Raw genomic sequence first — 15,257 nt, 5'->3', positions numbered from 1 at the left:
CAGGAGGTGTTTTATCTCATCATAGCCTCCTTGATAAATAAACCTTTGAAGTTGAAATGCTGTTTTCATACAAAGCTGAAATTTAGTGTTTGCGTTTCCCAAATCAACCTTTAAAGAGGTCTCCATTGTATTATTGCTTGGGGTTTTTATCGTTTTCATGTTTACAACACACACATATTGTATGTTCTCACAATAGATGAAGTTAATGTTTTATTCCCAATTGAAATTAGTAAAATATGATGTATGAACATTGCAGCATATTTTTTATGGGAATGGCATACAAAAGGCACATGTGACATTAATTTAGGATGCACAAACTTGTCTATCCTATTGACCAATTCCTATGAAGCAATCAATCTCTATAATGCATCATGTCTTAGATCGAGTGTGTTAGTTTTGGATTATGGTTTCTTGCCAATTGCAAGGATATATTGTGTGGATTGTGATGTTGATTTTGTGATTAGTGTAGTTTCCCGAGTGTGAGAAGGTGAACTAGAATATATTGAAGGCCAGGAAAATTGATGGCTAAAAAGTTTAATTGGTAATAGAATTTTGTCTACATGAATATCATACACGTAACTTTTACAATAGAACTTTGATGTAGAGAAGAGACACGCAAGTCTTGTGTATGCACGAACAAGGTGAAGGGGGAAATGTTGATTCAGGATTAGCCTCGCACTAATTGAGGTCATAGAGTAATATCTTAATACGATAACACCTTTAGATGACTTGGAGACCTTATAAAAGAGGCCAATTGAAGGAGAGAGATAAGAAAGATAGATTAACGTCTATTGGAGGCTATAATCACTTAAATGTGATAAATTATGTTTATGAAGTGCATATTTAATATGTATGGGATGAGTGATGATGAGAGGACATAATATCAGAGGTTGATTGGTGCAAAAGAGTGAGGCTATGAAGAAGTATGATCAAGTGCATTTGGGTGCCATCGAGCAACTCAAATATGGCAAAGCAATGATGACAATGGTGTGGTCTAGGTGTCTTATATACATTTGCCAAAATTAGGATATACATTGGTCCAATCCCATTGGTCACTTGGGCACATTTACTGAGTTTATCTTGGAAAACGTCATTAATCGCTTGTTATTTGAATGTTCTCGAAGCATTCGGGCATGATTAAAAACTCATAATGACTATAGTGTATATGAAAAGTGAATTTAGGAATATCTATCATCAACAATGCAAATATGATGATAGTGTGTTCGTAAGTCAATTTTCGTCTCTTATGAGATAAAAATCGAACATCCTCTTTCAATATGCACCACAACATTTTCTATTACCATGTTGCATACACCTATTATTATCTTTACATTCACCCTCTCATTGTTGCTTGCCTTTTGTAAATTCATCCTTTTTCTCTGGCCATCTTTAATGGCTAATGGCTAGTGGGTATTAAACCATCGAAGGGGTAATGGGTAGTGAGAATAGACCCTTGACCCCTTCATCAATAATCGTTAGAAGTTAGAACTTAGGCCTTGCCATTTGAGCTATTTTTTGTTATTATTTTAATCTTTTTCCTTTTAATTTCTTATAGTGACCACCACTTTCATCAAAATCCTACTGTTGGAAAACTTGCCTTTACCTCGTATATCTCACTTCACACACACCACATCATGACAATTTGCCAAAATAACTTTTTCCAAGTAAGATGTTAGTTCAGTATAATGGCTTGAGAAGCTATGCAAACGAGAAAGCTAATTAATGCCAAACTTTTTGCAAACCTAATTACTAATTTTTTTTGATGTAGTTAGTAACAATCTAGGCACTAATATTCTTGCTCAATCTAATTAAATAATCAAATTAGCATTTTGTCACTCTCATAAATGCACTAGTTGTTTCCTTCGAAACATAATTAAGAACATCATGCGTGCTAAATCATCAGAATGTTTCGTTCACGATTTAGCACACATTCGCTAACCATTTAACTATGCCCTATTTGATCAAATTAGCTTCATGAAAAAGGAATTGCGTTTTTATACATTTTTTAATTTTTGGATGATTTGCAATATCCAAATTGATTTCAAGTGCGGATATCAAAATAATGAAATGTGTATACTCAAAAGTGGATATGAGCTTGAATTATTTTCTATTTGGGATTGCTTTCCAAAGTGTTCAGGTTTGGGAAGAGTGCGGATCATATGCTTTGAATGAATCTTGCCTTAATAATTTCGTGATAGTCCGTAAAAGAGATAAAATGCTAGATCATTTTCTGACATGCTCATATTATGCACGTGTCGTTATAACATCTCAAAAATTAAAACGTGGCATAATTCAATCATGAGAACATGTTTATTAAATCAAGAAACTCAATATACATTCACAATGTCTACACTTTTTATATAGTTGCCACGTTTTGGATTTTTGGGGTGACTGGTCTCACTCTAAAGTGATAGAAAAGGATATATACATAGTGGTCAACCATGCGAGTATCCATGTCACCTTTTTTTAATGAGGTATGTATGTATAGGGTGCTCTTTTGTCTCGTAGTTTTTGTTTGCATAGTCTCTATAATTTGCTATTCTGTGCAACATGCACACCTTTGACACCACCACAAGGATGATCGCCCTAACTCTCTCTAGGAACGATTTGGGCACTCATCTTTATTTTCTCACAATTTAAGCGTCGGCAGAGGTTTTTCATTATGTTAATCTCTTCATAGATATACCCCACATTTTTTCGTTAAGGGTCAGGAGCAAAGAGTGTGGTAGTCGATCAGGGATTTAGGGGTAGGAGAAAAACATCGGAAGAACGAGGGAAGAGTGAGAGACAAGAAGAGAACAGATTCTCCTCATCCTCATCCTCATCCTCATAATCATACTCATCATCACATCATCATAATCAACCTCATCATTAGACTCATCATCACATCATCATAATCATTCTCATCATCCTCATCATCACATCATCATCATACACATTGACATGCTCCTCCTCCTCAATGATGATCACCATGACCATGACCATCATCAACCCCATGCCATGGCCATGGCCATCATACGTAGTTTGTACATATCTTAAAGAGTCATAGAGCATATATGTACATACTCATTTATTTGTGTAAAATGTGTTTGTATGTGTTTCTTTGTTTCCTTCAACGTTCTTTATAGAGAAACTCCGTCATCGGCTGCTTACTACAAACAAACAAAAGGATCTCTCATCCCAGACATACAGACAGACAGATAGACAGACCGCGGAATCTGCTAGCTATGGCGGACTCGACCTTACAATCCTGCGGAGAAAAGGAAGAGGAAGAGTTGGACCTCGCCTCGATTTCTTATCAGAGTGGGTTTGGGAACCATTTCTCTTCGGAGGCTATAGCTGGAGCTCTTCCCACATCGCAGAACAATCCTTTAGTCTGTCCTTTCGGTCTCTATGCAGAACAAATCTCCGGTTCCGCTTTCACTGCTCCTCGTAATACCAACCTCAGAAGGTTTGTGAATTTCTTCCTCCATCTTTCCAGTGTTTCAAATGTGCACTTAGTTATTGATTCTTCTTGTTTTCTTTATGTTTCTGTGAATATGCATAGATTACTGATTTTCATTTGTAATTATTTCTAAATTCAATGTTTCTGTAAATATGCATAAGTTAAAGCTTTTACATCTGGAATTCTTTCTATTTTTATGTTTCTTTAGTATATTCATTGAGTAAACATTTCCATTACCGCTTTTTTCTACTTTTTTGTGTGCCTTGATTAAAGCTTTTCATGTGTCTCAATTTCTCTCTCTGATTAGAAATCATTTTGAACTAACAAGGTATCATGCATGTGTGGCACTAGATGTTATGTATCATTTAATTTATTTATCATCATCTTGGTTGTATTTCGGTATGCACAAATGCCTGAGATTAAAACTCAAGTTTCTAAGCATGCTTAGTTTCCACAGATGGAGAGAATCTGAAAAGTAAGATGAAGGTCCCCAGTTGTGCTGTCGACACTATCGTTTTTATCCTAGTTCTATTTAGATACATTTTTCCATATGAAAATATTGCCAATGGCTGGGGGTAAGCTATTGCATTTATCCTCATTTCCTCTAGAAGAACTTGGTTTTGCGATTTCCTTGCATCTCTTTGATGTAATCTGTACCTCTTTCTATAGTAAATAGCTAATGTTTTCATGTTGAACGAAGTTCTAGGTTTTTCAATTGATTGGTTTTTATCCTTTTTGTGTTTTTTAGTTGGTTATATCGAATCAAGCCCTCAGTTACTCACGAACCTTTCACTCCGTGGTTTCGTGAGCACAAGTTCTTGGTCAGCGATTTCACTAGTAGTGGGAATGTTGTGACGACACCAACACAGTTGCGCTGGGCACCCATGAAGTTCCCAGAGACCCCTACAGATTTCTTGGATGGGTTGTTCACCATGTGTGGAGCAGGGAGTCCGTTCTTACGTCATGGATATGCTGTGCATCTGTATGATTTGTTTAAAAATAAAGAAAGAAAACACCTTTCAATCGACACATTTAAAGGATGGTGAGGCGGATTTACATATATGTGTTTATAAAGAATTTGATTGGACTTGGTTTGATAGGTATGCTGCTAATCAGTCTATGGATAATTATGCTTTTGCTAATGCGGATGGGGACTTCTTAATTATTCCACAAGAAGGAAGTATGTGTCATATTTGACCATAAGAGCAGGATGCAAAAAGCCAAAATTGTACATGAATATAGGGTTTGTAAAAAACCAATTGTGGTTGCAGGATTGTTGATCAAGACAGAATTCGGCAAGTTGCTAGTTTCTCCTGGTGAGATAGCGGTGCTTCAGCAGGGTATTCGTTTCAGTGTAAGCTTACCTGATGGCCTTTCCCGAGGATACATTGCAGAGGTGTTTGATGGGCATTTCCGTCTTCCAGAACTTGGTGTAATTGGTGCGAACTTTTTCTGTACATGCATGCATGTTGCAAACAGAATCAAAAGAGATCTTATGGAAAATGTAGAGCCATGTATCAATGCTGTTATTTGCATCCATGATTTTGTTTTTAGGCAGGTTATAGTTTTTTCTTTTGGTGTTATGGGAAGATGCAGTGAGTTCTACTTACGAGGTGGACATTATGTCTGAATGTACAAATACAATATGTATTATGTACGTATACATCAGGTACAATTGATTTCGGGTCTGTTTGCAACTCGCAATCTTGAGAGATCAAAAAGACCTTACCAAATAACACAATATGGCATGATAGCCTGATGGACAGCCAAAGTGATGAAAACATATGCAGCAAAAAGGGAGTGTACGATAGCATTCTATCTGCCAAGAGTTCTAGAAAAGTCCATTCAGTTGGCTATTTGATTGGATAATATCAAGAGTTGCACATGTGTTGAAATAGAGTGTTAGCTTAGTCGCTAGTGTGCAGACACCTCAACTGCTACATGTCAAATTCAACTTGTCTCATGTTACACGTAGCTCACATTTGCTGCGTATTCATCAAATTTTAGATAAATCGAGAAGGTAATTTTTGTGGTAATTCATGGTACATGCTGTGGTTTGATCTAAGCTGAGTGATAGACTTGCACTGAACTGAAGGCCCTGGCTAAAGAACAATTCACATGTAAATGTAGGTTTTTCTTTCATCTGCGAGATGAACCACACATTTAGGGCTCCCAAATCCCTCAAGGATGCTAAAGAAGCCTGTACAGGATTCCATGTGCATTCTTGGCTTACTATGCAAAGCGAAACTATGTCTATTGGTACTTTGATTATGAATTGGGTGAGAAAACTTCTAAAGATGCAGAGCGATGCTTTGTTTGTCTTTCAAAAAAAATTCACATGCTAGCAAAAATGCAACTGAGTGCATTTCATCAGAAAGCTTATTCTAGACAGGTTGAAAAATGTATGGATTATGGAAGAATGCAGCTGTTGCTTTTTGAAAGATCTGTTATGCTCTTGGAAAATGTTAAGTCTTTCTTTTGCTAGCAGTGAAGGCAAGAATACCTCTTTCTCTATGTCTATTATCAATGGAATCTTCCTCATTGAAGAATGGAAGTGTGTCTTTACATTCATAGAAAATGAAAGACAAGAAATAATGCATGTAATCGTGCTTGGTGCACCTCAGAGCTGGATGATGAGCTGAAATGCATTGAATATGAGATTATGGGATTGGGATGGAAAATATTTGGCTGCACCATTGTTTATGATAGATAGTATGAGATTATATCCAGATCGAACATAAAGTTTTTGGCATGCTTCATTTATGGTAGTTTATTGCTCAATTCTGTGGAGACATCTAGAAAAGAGTTCGCATTTTCAGATGATTTCATGCTCCTGATGTATGGTATGCATTCACTCTATTACTTCAATTTCTAGCTTTCATACCCAATATATTTCATGGAGAGCAGCATGCTGCATGGCATAGACATAGTATCCATTTATTTTATGAGGGAATTTTATCTTACTTCTAAGATTTGGTCTGTATGCTAACAACTCCAGGATACTCTAGATGGAACTCTGCAATGCTACTTCGTAATGAGTCAGATGACCCCTAAACATATTTTCTCCAGAACAGTTTCTAGTGTTACATTATGGTGTATCTAGAGGAATATGTTGCCCTCCTTTTTCTTTTTCTTTTTTGTAGCAACTGTCTTTATAGTTGTTTAAAATTATACTGTGACCATTTGGATGTATAATATATATCTTTGTATCTTGCATCTGGCTATAATTTCTGATGCATGTTTTTGGAATTATTTGTAATGTTAGGTGCAAATGGTCTTGCTGCCCCTCGAGATTTTGTGGTACCAACTGCATCGTTCGACAACAAACAATACATTGATTTTAGAATTGTCCACAAGTTTGGAGGGGAGCTATTTGAAGCCAAACAAGAATTTTCTCCTTTTAATGTAGTGGCATGGCATGGAAACTACGCACCCTACAAGGTATGGTAAATGACAACAAATTATATCAATTTTCTTTGAAAACACTGCAATAGCATGGTAAAGTGTTCTTACATATATTTGTTTTTGTGGGTTCTGTTTAGTATGATCTGAAGAAATTCTGCCCTGTTAACAATGTGCTGTTTGATCATGCGGACCCATCAATCAATACAGGTAAAGCTTTTTGACTGGATTATATGATCTGTCATGTTTTATTGGTTTAAGGTTGTGTTTGGTATTATACTAAAAAATGGATTCATATTCATTTCTCCAGTGTTGAGTGTACCTTCAGAGAGACCAGGTGTAGCTATTCTTGATTTGGTAGTGTTTCCTCCACGTTGGTTGACAGCAGAACATACCTTTCGCCCTCCATACTTCCACCGAAATTGCATGAGCGAGTTTATGGGCCTTATTTATGGTGTATATGAGGTCAGATTTCCTTCTTTTATTCGGTGCTATACTTAGGTTCAGGATGCTGTTTTCATGTTATGAATGTGTGCAACAAATTTATTGACTCAGGGCAAGGCTGAAGGCTTTCTTCCAGGTGCATGCAGTCTCCATAACTGCATGACTCCTCATGGTGTTGATACTATCACATATGAGGTAATTGAACTTTACAATGTCATTTAGCATATTAAGTTTATTTCTCTTATAATTTTGTTAAGCAATAGAGGTAGTTGTAGATCGATGACACAAACGGGAATTCCCATGAGCCCAACCTCAGCCTCGGGCAAAAAACTAAGTTCCTGTGTCCTCTTTTTATTGGGAAATGCAGAGTATAGATGAGATGGTGGGAGACTGCCTTCTGGATCAATTCAGTTGTGTTAAAAGGAACTATTTGATTTAGCATATTAAGAAGTTCCAGAGTCTTTAGATTGGAAATAGCATGAGCTTAGTCCTTAAACCAAGTGTAGATGTTAATCCCCCATGAGGCTCATAAGAGATCTGCCTTTGAGGAATACTATGAAGTTGATCATCTCAGAATGGTAACTTTGTGTATCCATTATTCAGTTAATGTGATATGATTGATATAGTGAATTTAACAATAGGGTAATGTATTTGTGTTTTACTTAGGCTTAACAACTGATTTATGGACTTTTTGCTTGTGCTAGAATACCATTGCCAATGGTTGTGAAGCACCAACCAAGCTTCCAGAAACTACATTGGCATTCATGTTTGAGTCCTGTCTTATCCCAAAAGTCACAAAGTGGGCACTGGACAGTCCTTATCTTGATAAGGATTACTACAAAATCTGGGTTGGCTTAAAATCACATTTTTGCAGCAGACAGTGATCTTTACATTCGCAAATGTATATATATGATTGTCATGTAAGAACCTAAACTGATGGTACTCAGTATGCTGCTAAATATTCAAAGATTTACGAAATACTGTGTATACAAGGAATATACAAATGAATTATGTTTGTACAACTGTTGTACTTTTTTTCTCTTGTGAAGTGGAGATGCAATCTAATCCATACATGATATGGTCATGATAATAGTAACTAGTTACCTAAGCATGCTGGTGCATATCTATGGTAATGAAAGCATTCATGGAAGCATTCATGTATATTAAAGCTAAACCCATCAACTTTATTTGCGACCCACCAGAATACTTTGAGCATTAAGAAGGGGCCAGTGCCATGCAAGAATTAGAAGAGTTTCATCTGTTTGTATGATGATATTTGGGAGGTTTTCTTCACCGATGAAACATTGGATAAGCAAATGCAAAACAAATTGTGGTTTAGATTGCCATGTTTCTCAAGCACATGATAGTATATATATGTGTGTTTTCAAGCAGTGGTGCAAATTGGATATGGGTCAATGTGACCACCAATCATGCCACTAGTTTCTTATTTTTCATCTCTCAAACAAACAATGAAATGTAGCATCTTGGTTTTTAAAAGCTTCATAGAATCTTTGGAGATGTTCTAGTGTCCAAGCTGCCCCATGAGTGCATCTCATGTCAAAACAAGTTCTCAATCTCCTAGGAAATATGAAAATTTCTAAGCACTAGCAACAGGTGAGTGGAACTTCCTAGTTTCCAGCAAGTGGCACCTTAAGTTGTGAACATGGCATTGGAAATAAGAACTATAGGCACTCGCAACACATAAGTAAGACTTATAAGCACTGGCAACCTATCAGTGAGAACTCCAACCTTAGGAGTAGCACCTTGAAACTGCCAACATTGGCTTCCATACCTCAAACTTTTTGCATGCTTAATGTGCATATCATCTCTTATTATAATACAAAACAAAAACCATGTGCATTTAACTTGCATTGTTCTCAAAGGAATGAAGCCTGTTGTCATAAATATTTGAGCTCACACACAACCAAGTAGAAGAGAGGTACATAAAAATTCACAGCATTTGAGTGTTGTATTGTATCTACATGAAGGCTACTATACAGTGGAAAAGAGTGTTTTTTTTTTGTGTTCACCATTTTCAATGGTTACATCCCATCGAAGAACATCTGAGTTATTATAAAAACCTGAAGTGCAAGAAGCCCATAGAAAACCAAATACTACAAGGAAATCAAAGAACTATGCTACAAATAAAAGAACAGGAGAATTGTTACATTCGTGCTTCTGACTGTAAGCTCCTTGCTCCTTGCATCGATAACGGTGTGATGTATTGTTTAGATGAATTGATAGCATTTCCAATTTATCATGCAATGCTGATTATACCTGTTCCAATGCAATATAACTTTATTGCATTTGAAACAACACCATATTGAACCTACATATTCAATCATTTCTTCATGGTGTGCAAATATCTGCACACTATTGTGTTGTCCTATTTCCTCTTGTTACACACAGAAGTCTCAGCTGCATCTCGCCCAAATTTAGTGATGCAGAAAAGAAGCAATGCAAAACAAAAGGCTGCAAACACAAGATCTTATACAGGAAGTTAGAAAACTAATCACGTATATAACATTGCATTTTAAGCCTACACATAAATACTCACTTAAGTATGCAACTGTTGCACCAGATGTTGCTCTCCCACAAGCTGATAACACGTACAACGATGCAACAACCTACAATGCCATATTAACTATTACAGATTCTTCACTTGCATGTTAGTTTGTTGACCAACTGTTTTGACTCAGGTTGCCCTATGGATATAGTTAGTGAACCAGAGTCGTTTATGTTCACAAGTCAATTTAGGCCGGATGTTTTCTCCAAACTTCAGACTATATTAAGTGTCCCAGTTTTTTGGATCATACTCCATCTAATGGGCAAACTGAGGTGTAAATGAAGTTTTCCATGCACACGTGAATAAGACATCATCCAAAGACTCTAGACATACTTGTAAAGACTCTAGACTTCACTTTGTCAATTTGTGTTGATATATGATGTTCAAATGTGACCACAGCTTGATGTCTCTGTTCATCAGAATGGCCTTAGCGGCACTTTCATTACATTTACGAAATTTTCGGCATGGTGCACATAGCTAAGAAAAATGTATGCATGGGTCAGGATCATAAATGCTTTAACATAGATCCCCATCATGAACCTCGAGTTTTCAAGACTTATGAATGATTTTTTTGCAACTTTCTAAGGACCTGCAAGAGTGCTAAATCATCTGGGACTTTCTGGCCACTTTTTTTAATCAGTCTACTCAAGGTGCTTATACTATTGAACTTCTTCACCTATTATCTTGTTTAAACTTTCAAGTTTCTTCCAGTTTTGCTTGAACTCATCTTCATTAACCTGGTTTACCTTGAGGGTTGTTTGTATACCCCATATGACTGCAAAAAAATTGCAGTAGTGTGCAGTTTACTACTCTATTATGCACAAATACTCTATTCAATCAGTCTACTCAAGGTGCTTATACTCTTGAGCTTCTTCACCTATTGTCTTGTTTAAACTTTCAAGTTTCTTCCAGTTTTGCTTGAACTCATCTTCATTAACCTGCTTTACCTCGAGGGTTGTTTGTATACTCCATATGACTCCTCTATTATGCACAAATACAGTCTCAAACAAGTATCTTTTTTTTTCAAAAATTTAACATGCACAAATACACTCTAGAACACATAAAGTTCTTTCAAAAAAATTTAATAATAATCTTAAGATGTGTCATGACAACAAAGAAAATTTTGCTTCAGCAAACAGAAGTCAGTTGTACTCTTTGCTATCTTTCAGTAAATTTGAATTGTCAATAAGGAAAAGAAAAGAAATTATCTAACATTGACTTCTTTGATGATTTATTTATTTTTATCATAGAGAAACCATTATTTCATGATGACATGTATGAATACAACTCACGAATGAAACATTTCAAAAATACATCAAGCTTATTTATAAGGTTTGAAATTTTATATCCCTTCAATTGCATTTTGACATACTTCTCCAAGGTCAGATTCTTGAGTTATCCAATGCTAAATCTACTTTCATGTTGAATTTCTTTATACATATGATGCATACTGCAAGTCGGAGATTTAGAGACAAACCTTCAAGAAAAGCTTCTTGTCTTCACCTTTGGCAGCAATACGAAGAACTGATTCAGCTGCACCAAAAACATTTGCAATGCAAGCTGCAACGCGATTTGCCGTGTCTTGTGACACCTCCCATTCTAGTGGATCGATAGGCACACTGAAAAAGAAGAAACGTCCAATCCAAAGGTAAAAAGGAAAAAAGTAAGAGGTTAAGGAAGAAAGAGTTGATTTTCGAAAGAAGAAGAAGATGAAGAAAGGGACTTACGAGATGTTAGCGTGGCGAAAGAGAAGGCCAAGGATGGCGAGTGAGCAAAGGAGGACGATGAGGACGTCTGCTCCGAGAGAAACCAGCGAGTAACTCCGAATCGTGCAATGGAAATAGACGAGGGAACCACAGATCAACAGAACAGAGGCCATCGCCACCCTGCTCAGACTGAGCTCGCATCCGATCGCCATGGCAATCTCTCTCTCTCTCTCTCTCTCTCGCCACGGACAAGAAGAAAGAAGAATAAGATAGTGACGGTGACGGTGACGGTGACGGTGAAGAAGAAGACGGAAACGAATAAACGCCAAAGAAACGTTCAATCCAAACCAATCTCAACTCTTAAGAATTTCACATCATTTGGTTGTTTTGGTACATGAAAACCTTTGTACAGAACAGAATATGTGGGCTTTCTTGTTAGTAGCATTACTATCATACTCTACTCACTGTGAATGACCCCCCCACCCATTTGTAATAATATGCAAGGGTGGACATGAATGAAAATCACTCTGTAACGGAAGGTACAAAGACTAAGTCATATAGTGGACATTGGTGTTGGATCACACGATGCTAAAAGACAAGATTTGTGTTGGGAGTATGTTAGATTGGATACCCATGTGAGTATAGCAAGGATAAGCGTTACAACCCTCGATCATAACATCTCAGAACATTTGCCATAAGATGCATGATTGGAAGCAAGAATCGCCATAAACAGAGGATCTAGATTTGGTATTGCTTCGATAATATGTGACACATTGTGGCCCCGTAAATAAAATGCAAACTATCTTGACACATATGGTTGGTTTTATCAATAAATGTGGGAGCAATACATATATTTGGGGGATCGAAAAACGATGGTAATTTGCCATTTTTATATGTGTCCTCCTATCCTATCGAAGCTTAAATAATCACAACCATTTCCACTACCAGAGGAAGAAAACTAGTCACTTCAAATCAAAGGTGTTACGTAAAAGAAATAATATACCGGCCACATTATGGTATGGCGTGATCGATGATATTGTGTCGGATTTTCCATTGAGGCGCTTGATATTGAGAGAACCTATCCATGAGACCGTGGCGAACAAAAAAAATTTATTTCCTAAGGTTGAGGGTTTAGAGTTTATATGCAGAGAGGGACACATATGTATGATCTTCTGAAAAAAGGCTTGTCAAGTACGGTACTTCTTCCATTTTTTCCTGAATGTGTCACATGCTGGTCAGTGGTAGGGTAAGCAAATTTGTAAAAATCTAAATGTATTCTCGTAAAATATCCAGATTGGCCAATTTAAGGAACAGAGTAAAGCAAAGAGTAACAGAGGAGTGTGCTAAGCTCAGAGGGTTTATTGAGCTTTCCCTCAGTTTGAAAGGCAAGAGTTTTAGAGACCTTTTCCTTTCTTTGCATGGTCCATGGATGTAGTAGATCTGAAGCTTCAAAGGTCTTCAAACTGCGTGCAGAAGGGAAGATACGTGATGCTCTCGTTGCAGCTAACTTGCATTATCTGCATAATGGGAAAACTATTCCTACAGAGTATGCTCTTTTCCTCTTGAAGACTTGCGCAAAGAAGAAAGACTTGGAATCATGTAGAGAAATCCACTCGCTTATGTTGAATCAAGGCTTATTAGCTTCTGATACCTTCTGGGCTGACCACTTAATTCGCTCTTTTGCACATTGTGGTAACTTCGTACAAGCAAATGAGGTGTTTTGGAATGTACAAAATCCGAGTATATATACATGGAATTCGGTTATTTCTGCAAATTCTAAGCTTGGTAATAGCAAGTATGCCATGCAGTTATATTTCATGATGCAAAATGGAGGCATCAAGCCTGATAAGTACACACTTCTAGCAACCTTGAGAGCATGTATTTGTGTTGGTTCTATGAAAGAATGTAGATTGATACATGAAAACTTGATCGAAAATGGTCTGGAATGTGATATTGTGCTTGGGAATACTCTTATCAACATGTATATGAAATGTGGTAGTCTGGAAGATGGCCATAAATTGTTTGATAACTTGCTGAAGCGAGACGTGATTACATGGGGGGTTACCATATCAGGCTATGTTCAAAATAGAAATGGATACTATGCAATTCATCTTTATCAGAAGATGCAGAAAGAAGGTAGCATTGAACCAGATATTTTTTTGCTCTCATCTGTATTGAAAGCGTGTGGCATGATAGGAGATGCAAGGAGAGGTATGATAATCCATGATCAGATTGTCCAAATTGGGGATCAATCCGATGTGGTCGTGGTTAATGCATTGATTGACATGTATCTGAAGTGTGGAGATATTATGCATGGAAACAAAGTGTTTAATGATGCAACCAAGAAGGATTTGGTTTCTTGGAATTCTATCATAGCTGGCCATGTCCAGCATGGGAATGCTTTTCATGCTATCAAACTTTTTGAGAAAATGCAAGTAGAATTTTTGAAACCGAATAAAGTTACTTACTCAAGTGTATTAAAAGCATGTGGTAGCATAGGAGACCTGGGGGTGGGCATTTCAATGCATAAAGAAATGCAAAGAAGTGGCATCGACATAGATTTAGTGGTTAAGAATACACTTATTGATATGTATTCCAAATGTGGTGGCACAAAGGAGTGTTTGGAAGTGTTCAATGAGCTCCCTTTTAGGGATACTATATCATGGAATGCAACTCTAGCAGGGTTTGCCGAACACGAAAATGGTCGTCTTGCGTTAGAACTCTTCGAAAAAATGAGAAAAGAGGGAGTTGAGCCTGACAATGTTACATTTTCAACCATTCTGAAAGTGTGTGGCATGATAGGAGCATTGCAAAAGGGAAGATTGATACATGAACTGATGATTAAGATGGCTTTAGGTTTTGATGGGGTGGTTTGTATCAGTCTTATGGACATGTATGTCAAATGTGAGAGCTTCGGAGATGCATGCAACTTGCTCAAACAGCCTTTATTCCATAATGTGGAGTCATGGAATGCATTAATATCAGGTTATTCTTGCAATGGTAATCTTATAGCGTTGAATCACTATCTGAAGGAAATGCAAAAAGAAGGGTTGAAACCAAACAGGAGGACTTTTAGTAGCATTCTTGCAGCTTGTAGTCATGTAGGCATGGTTGAACAAGGATGTGAACATTTTGAGGGTATGATTAAAGTTCATGGTGTTATGCCTGTATCTGAGCATCTAAATTGCATTGTTGATCTTTTCAGTCGAGTGGGACAGTTAGAGGAGGCAGAAAGGTTTCTACAAACTATGCCCATTGATCAAAGTCTCACTGGGTGGAGAGCCTTGCTAACCTCTTGCAAGGTTCATTGCAATATGGAGTTGGGAAAAGATTGTTATGATCAAGCTTTGCAATTGGATTAGGTAAGTATAGCGAAAAAATGCCGCCAAACATATTTTCAAGGATGGAAAGACATGTAGTGAGTTAAAGTGGACACACACACACACATGCATGTGAGTGAGTATGTATAATTTTATTTCTTTAATGTATGTGTATACCCGTACATTCATTTGTTATAAAGAAGGCCCATATGTTTTTATCCCTACGTTCATTTGTTAGAAAACATCGAGCCATCATTATTTGCATGGTGATGAAAGACATGCAATGGGACAACATTCCGTCATTATTTGGGGTTATCTATATTCAGTACGAAATAAGCATCATGATGTTTTGAAAGAAAGTGTTTTTCGCCGAA

At 37.0% G+C, this 15,257-nt stretch overlaps 3 protein-coding genes across 4 annotated transcripts; 2 read left to right on the top strand and 1 right to left on the bottom strand.

Moving 5' to 3' along the window:
• The first annotated feature begins 3,142 nt into the window (after positions 1-3,142).
• On the top strand, positions 3,143-8,313 carry HGO (homogentisate 1,2-dioxygenase). Its single transcript, XM_087324458.1, has 9 exons — positions 3,143-3,451; positions 4,194-4,427; positions 4,546-4,625; positions 4,717-4,884; positions 6,711-6,886; positions 6,988-7,057; positions 7,158-7,312; positions 7,403-7,486; positions 7,996-8,313. The coding sequence occupies exons 1-9, from the start codon at positions 3,228-3,230 to the stop codon at positions 8,173-8,175; spliced, it is 1,371 nt and encodes a 456-aa protein (XP_087180584.1). The 5' UTR covers positions 3,143-3,227; the 3' UTR covers positions 8,176-8,313.
• Positions 8,314-9,391: 1,078 nt separating this feature from the next.
• Positions 9,392-11,884, bottom strand: LOC147859715 (reticulon-like protein B23). 2 transcript variants are annotated; one of them, XM_087325181.1, is made up of 4 exons: positions 11,585-11,884; positions 11,335-11,476; positions 9,849-9,918; positions 9,392-9,778 (listed from the first exon to the last, which is right to left on the bottom strand). In XM_087325181.1, the coding sequence occupies exons 1-4, from the start codon at positions 11,773-11,775 to the stop codon at positions 9,678-9,680; spliced, it is 504 nt and encodes a 167-aa protein (XP_087181307.1). In that variant the 5' UTR covers positions 11,776-11,884; the 3' UTR covers positions 9,392-9,677. The 2 variants fall into 2 exon arrangements, with proteins under 2 accessions (XP_087181307.1, XP_087181308.1); XM_087325182.1 differs by having other exon boundaries at positions 9,392-9,763; positions 11,585-11,878.
• A 1,097-nt stretch (positions 11,885-12,981) lies between these two features.
• On the top strand, positions 12,982-14,925 carry LOC147859714 (pentatricopeptide repeat-containing protein At1g15510, chloroplastic-like). Its single transcript, XM_087324568.1, has one exon. The coding sequence runs from the start codon at positions 12,982-12,984 to the stop codon at positions 14,923-14,925; it is 1,944 nt and encodes a 647-aa protein (XP_087180694.1).
• Positions 14,926-15,257: the final 332 nt, after the last annotated feature.

The sequence above is a fragment of the Azolla caroliniana genome, unplaced genomic scaffold (genome assembly GCF_043228905.1).
Source record: "Azolla caroliniana isolate FFs.n. ecotype wild unplaced genomic scaffold, voAzoCaro1.0.p SCAF_9, whole genome shotgun sequence".
Classification (NCBI taxonomy): domain Eukaryota; kingdom Viridiplantae; phylum Streptophyta; class Polypodiopsida; order Salviniales; family Salviniaceae; genus Azolla; species Azolla caroliniana.
This window is presented reverse-complemented; position numbering and strand designations above follow the sequence as displayed.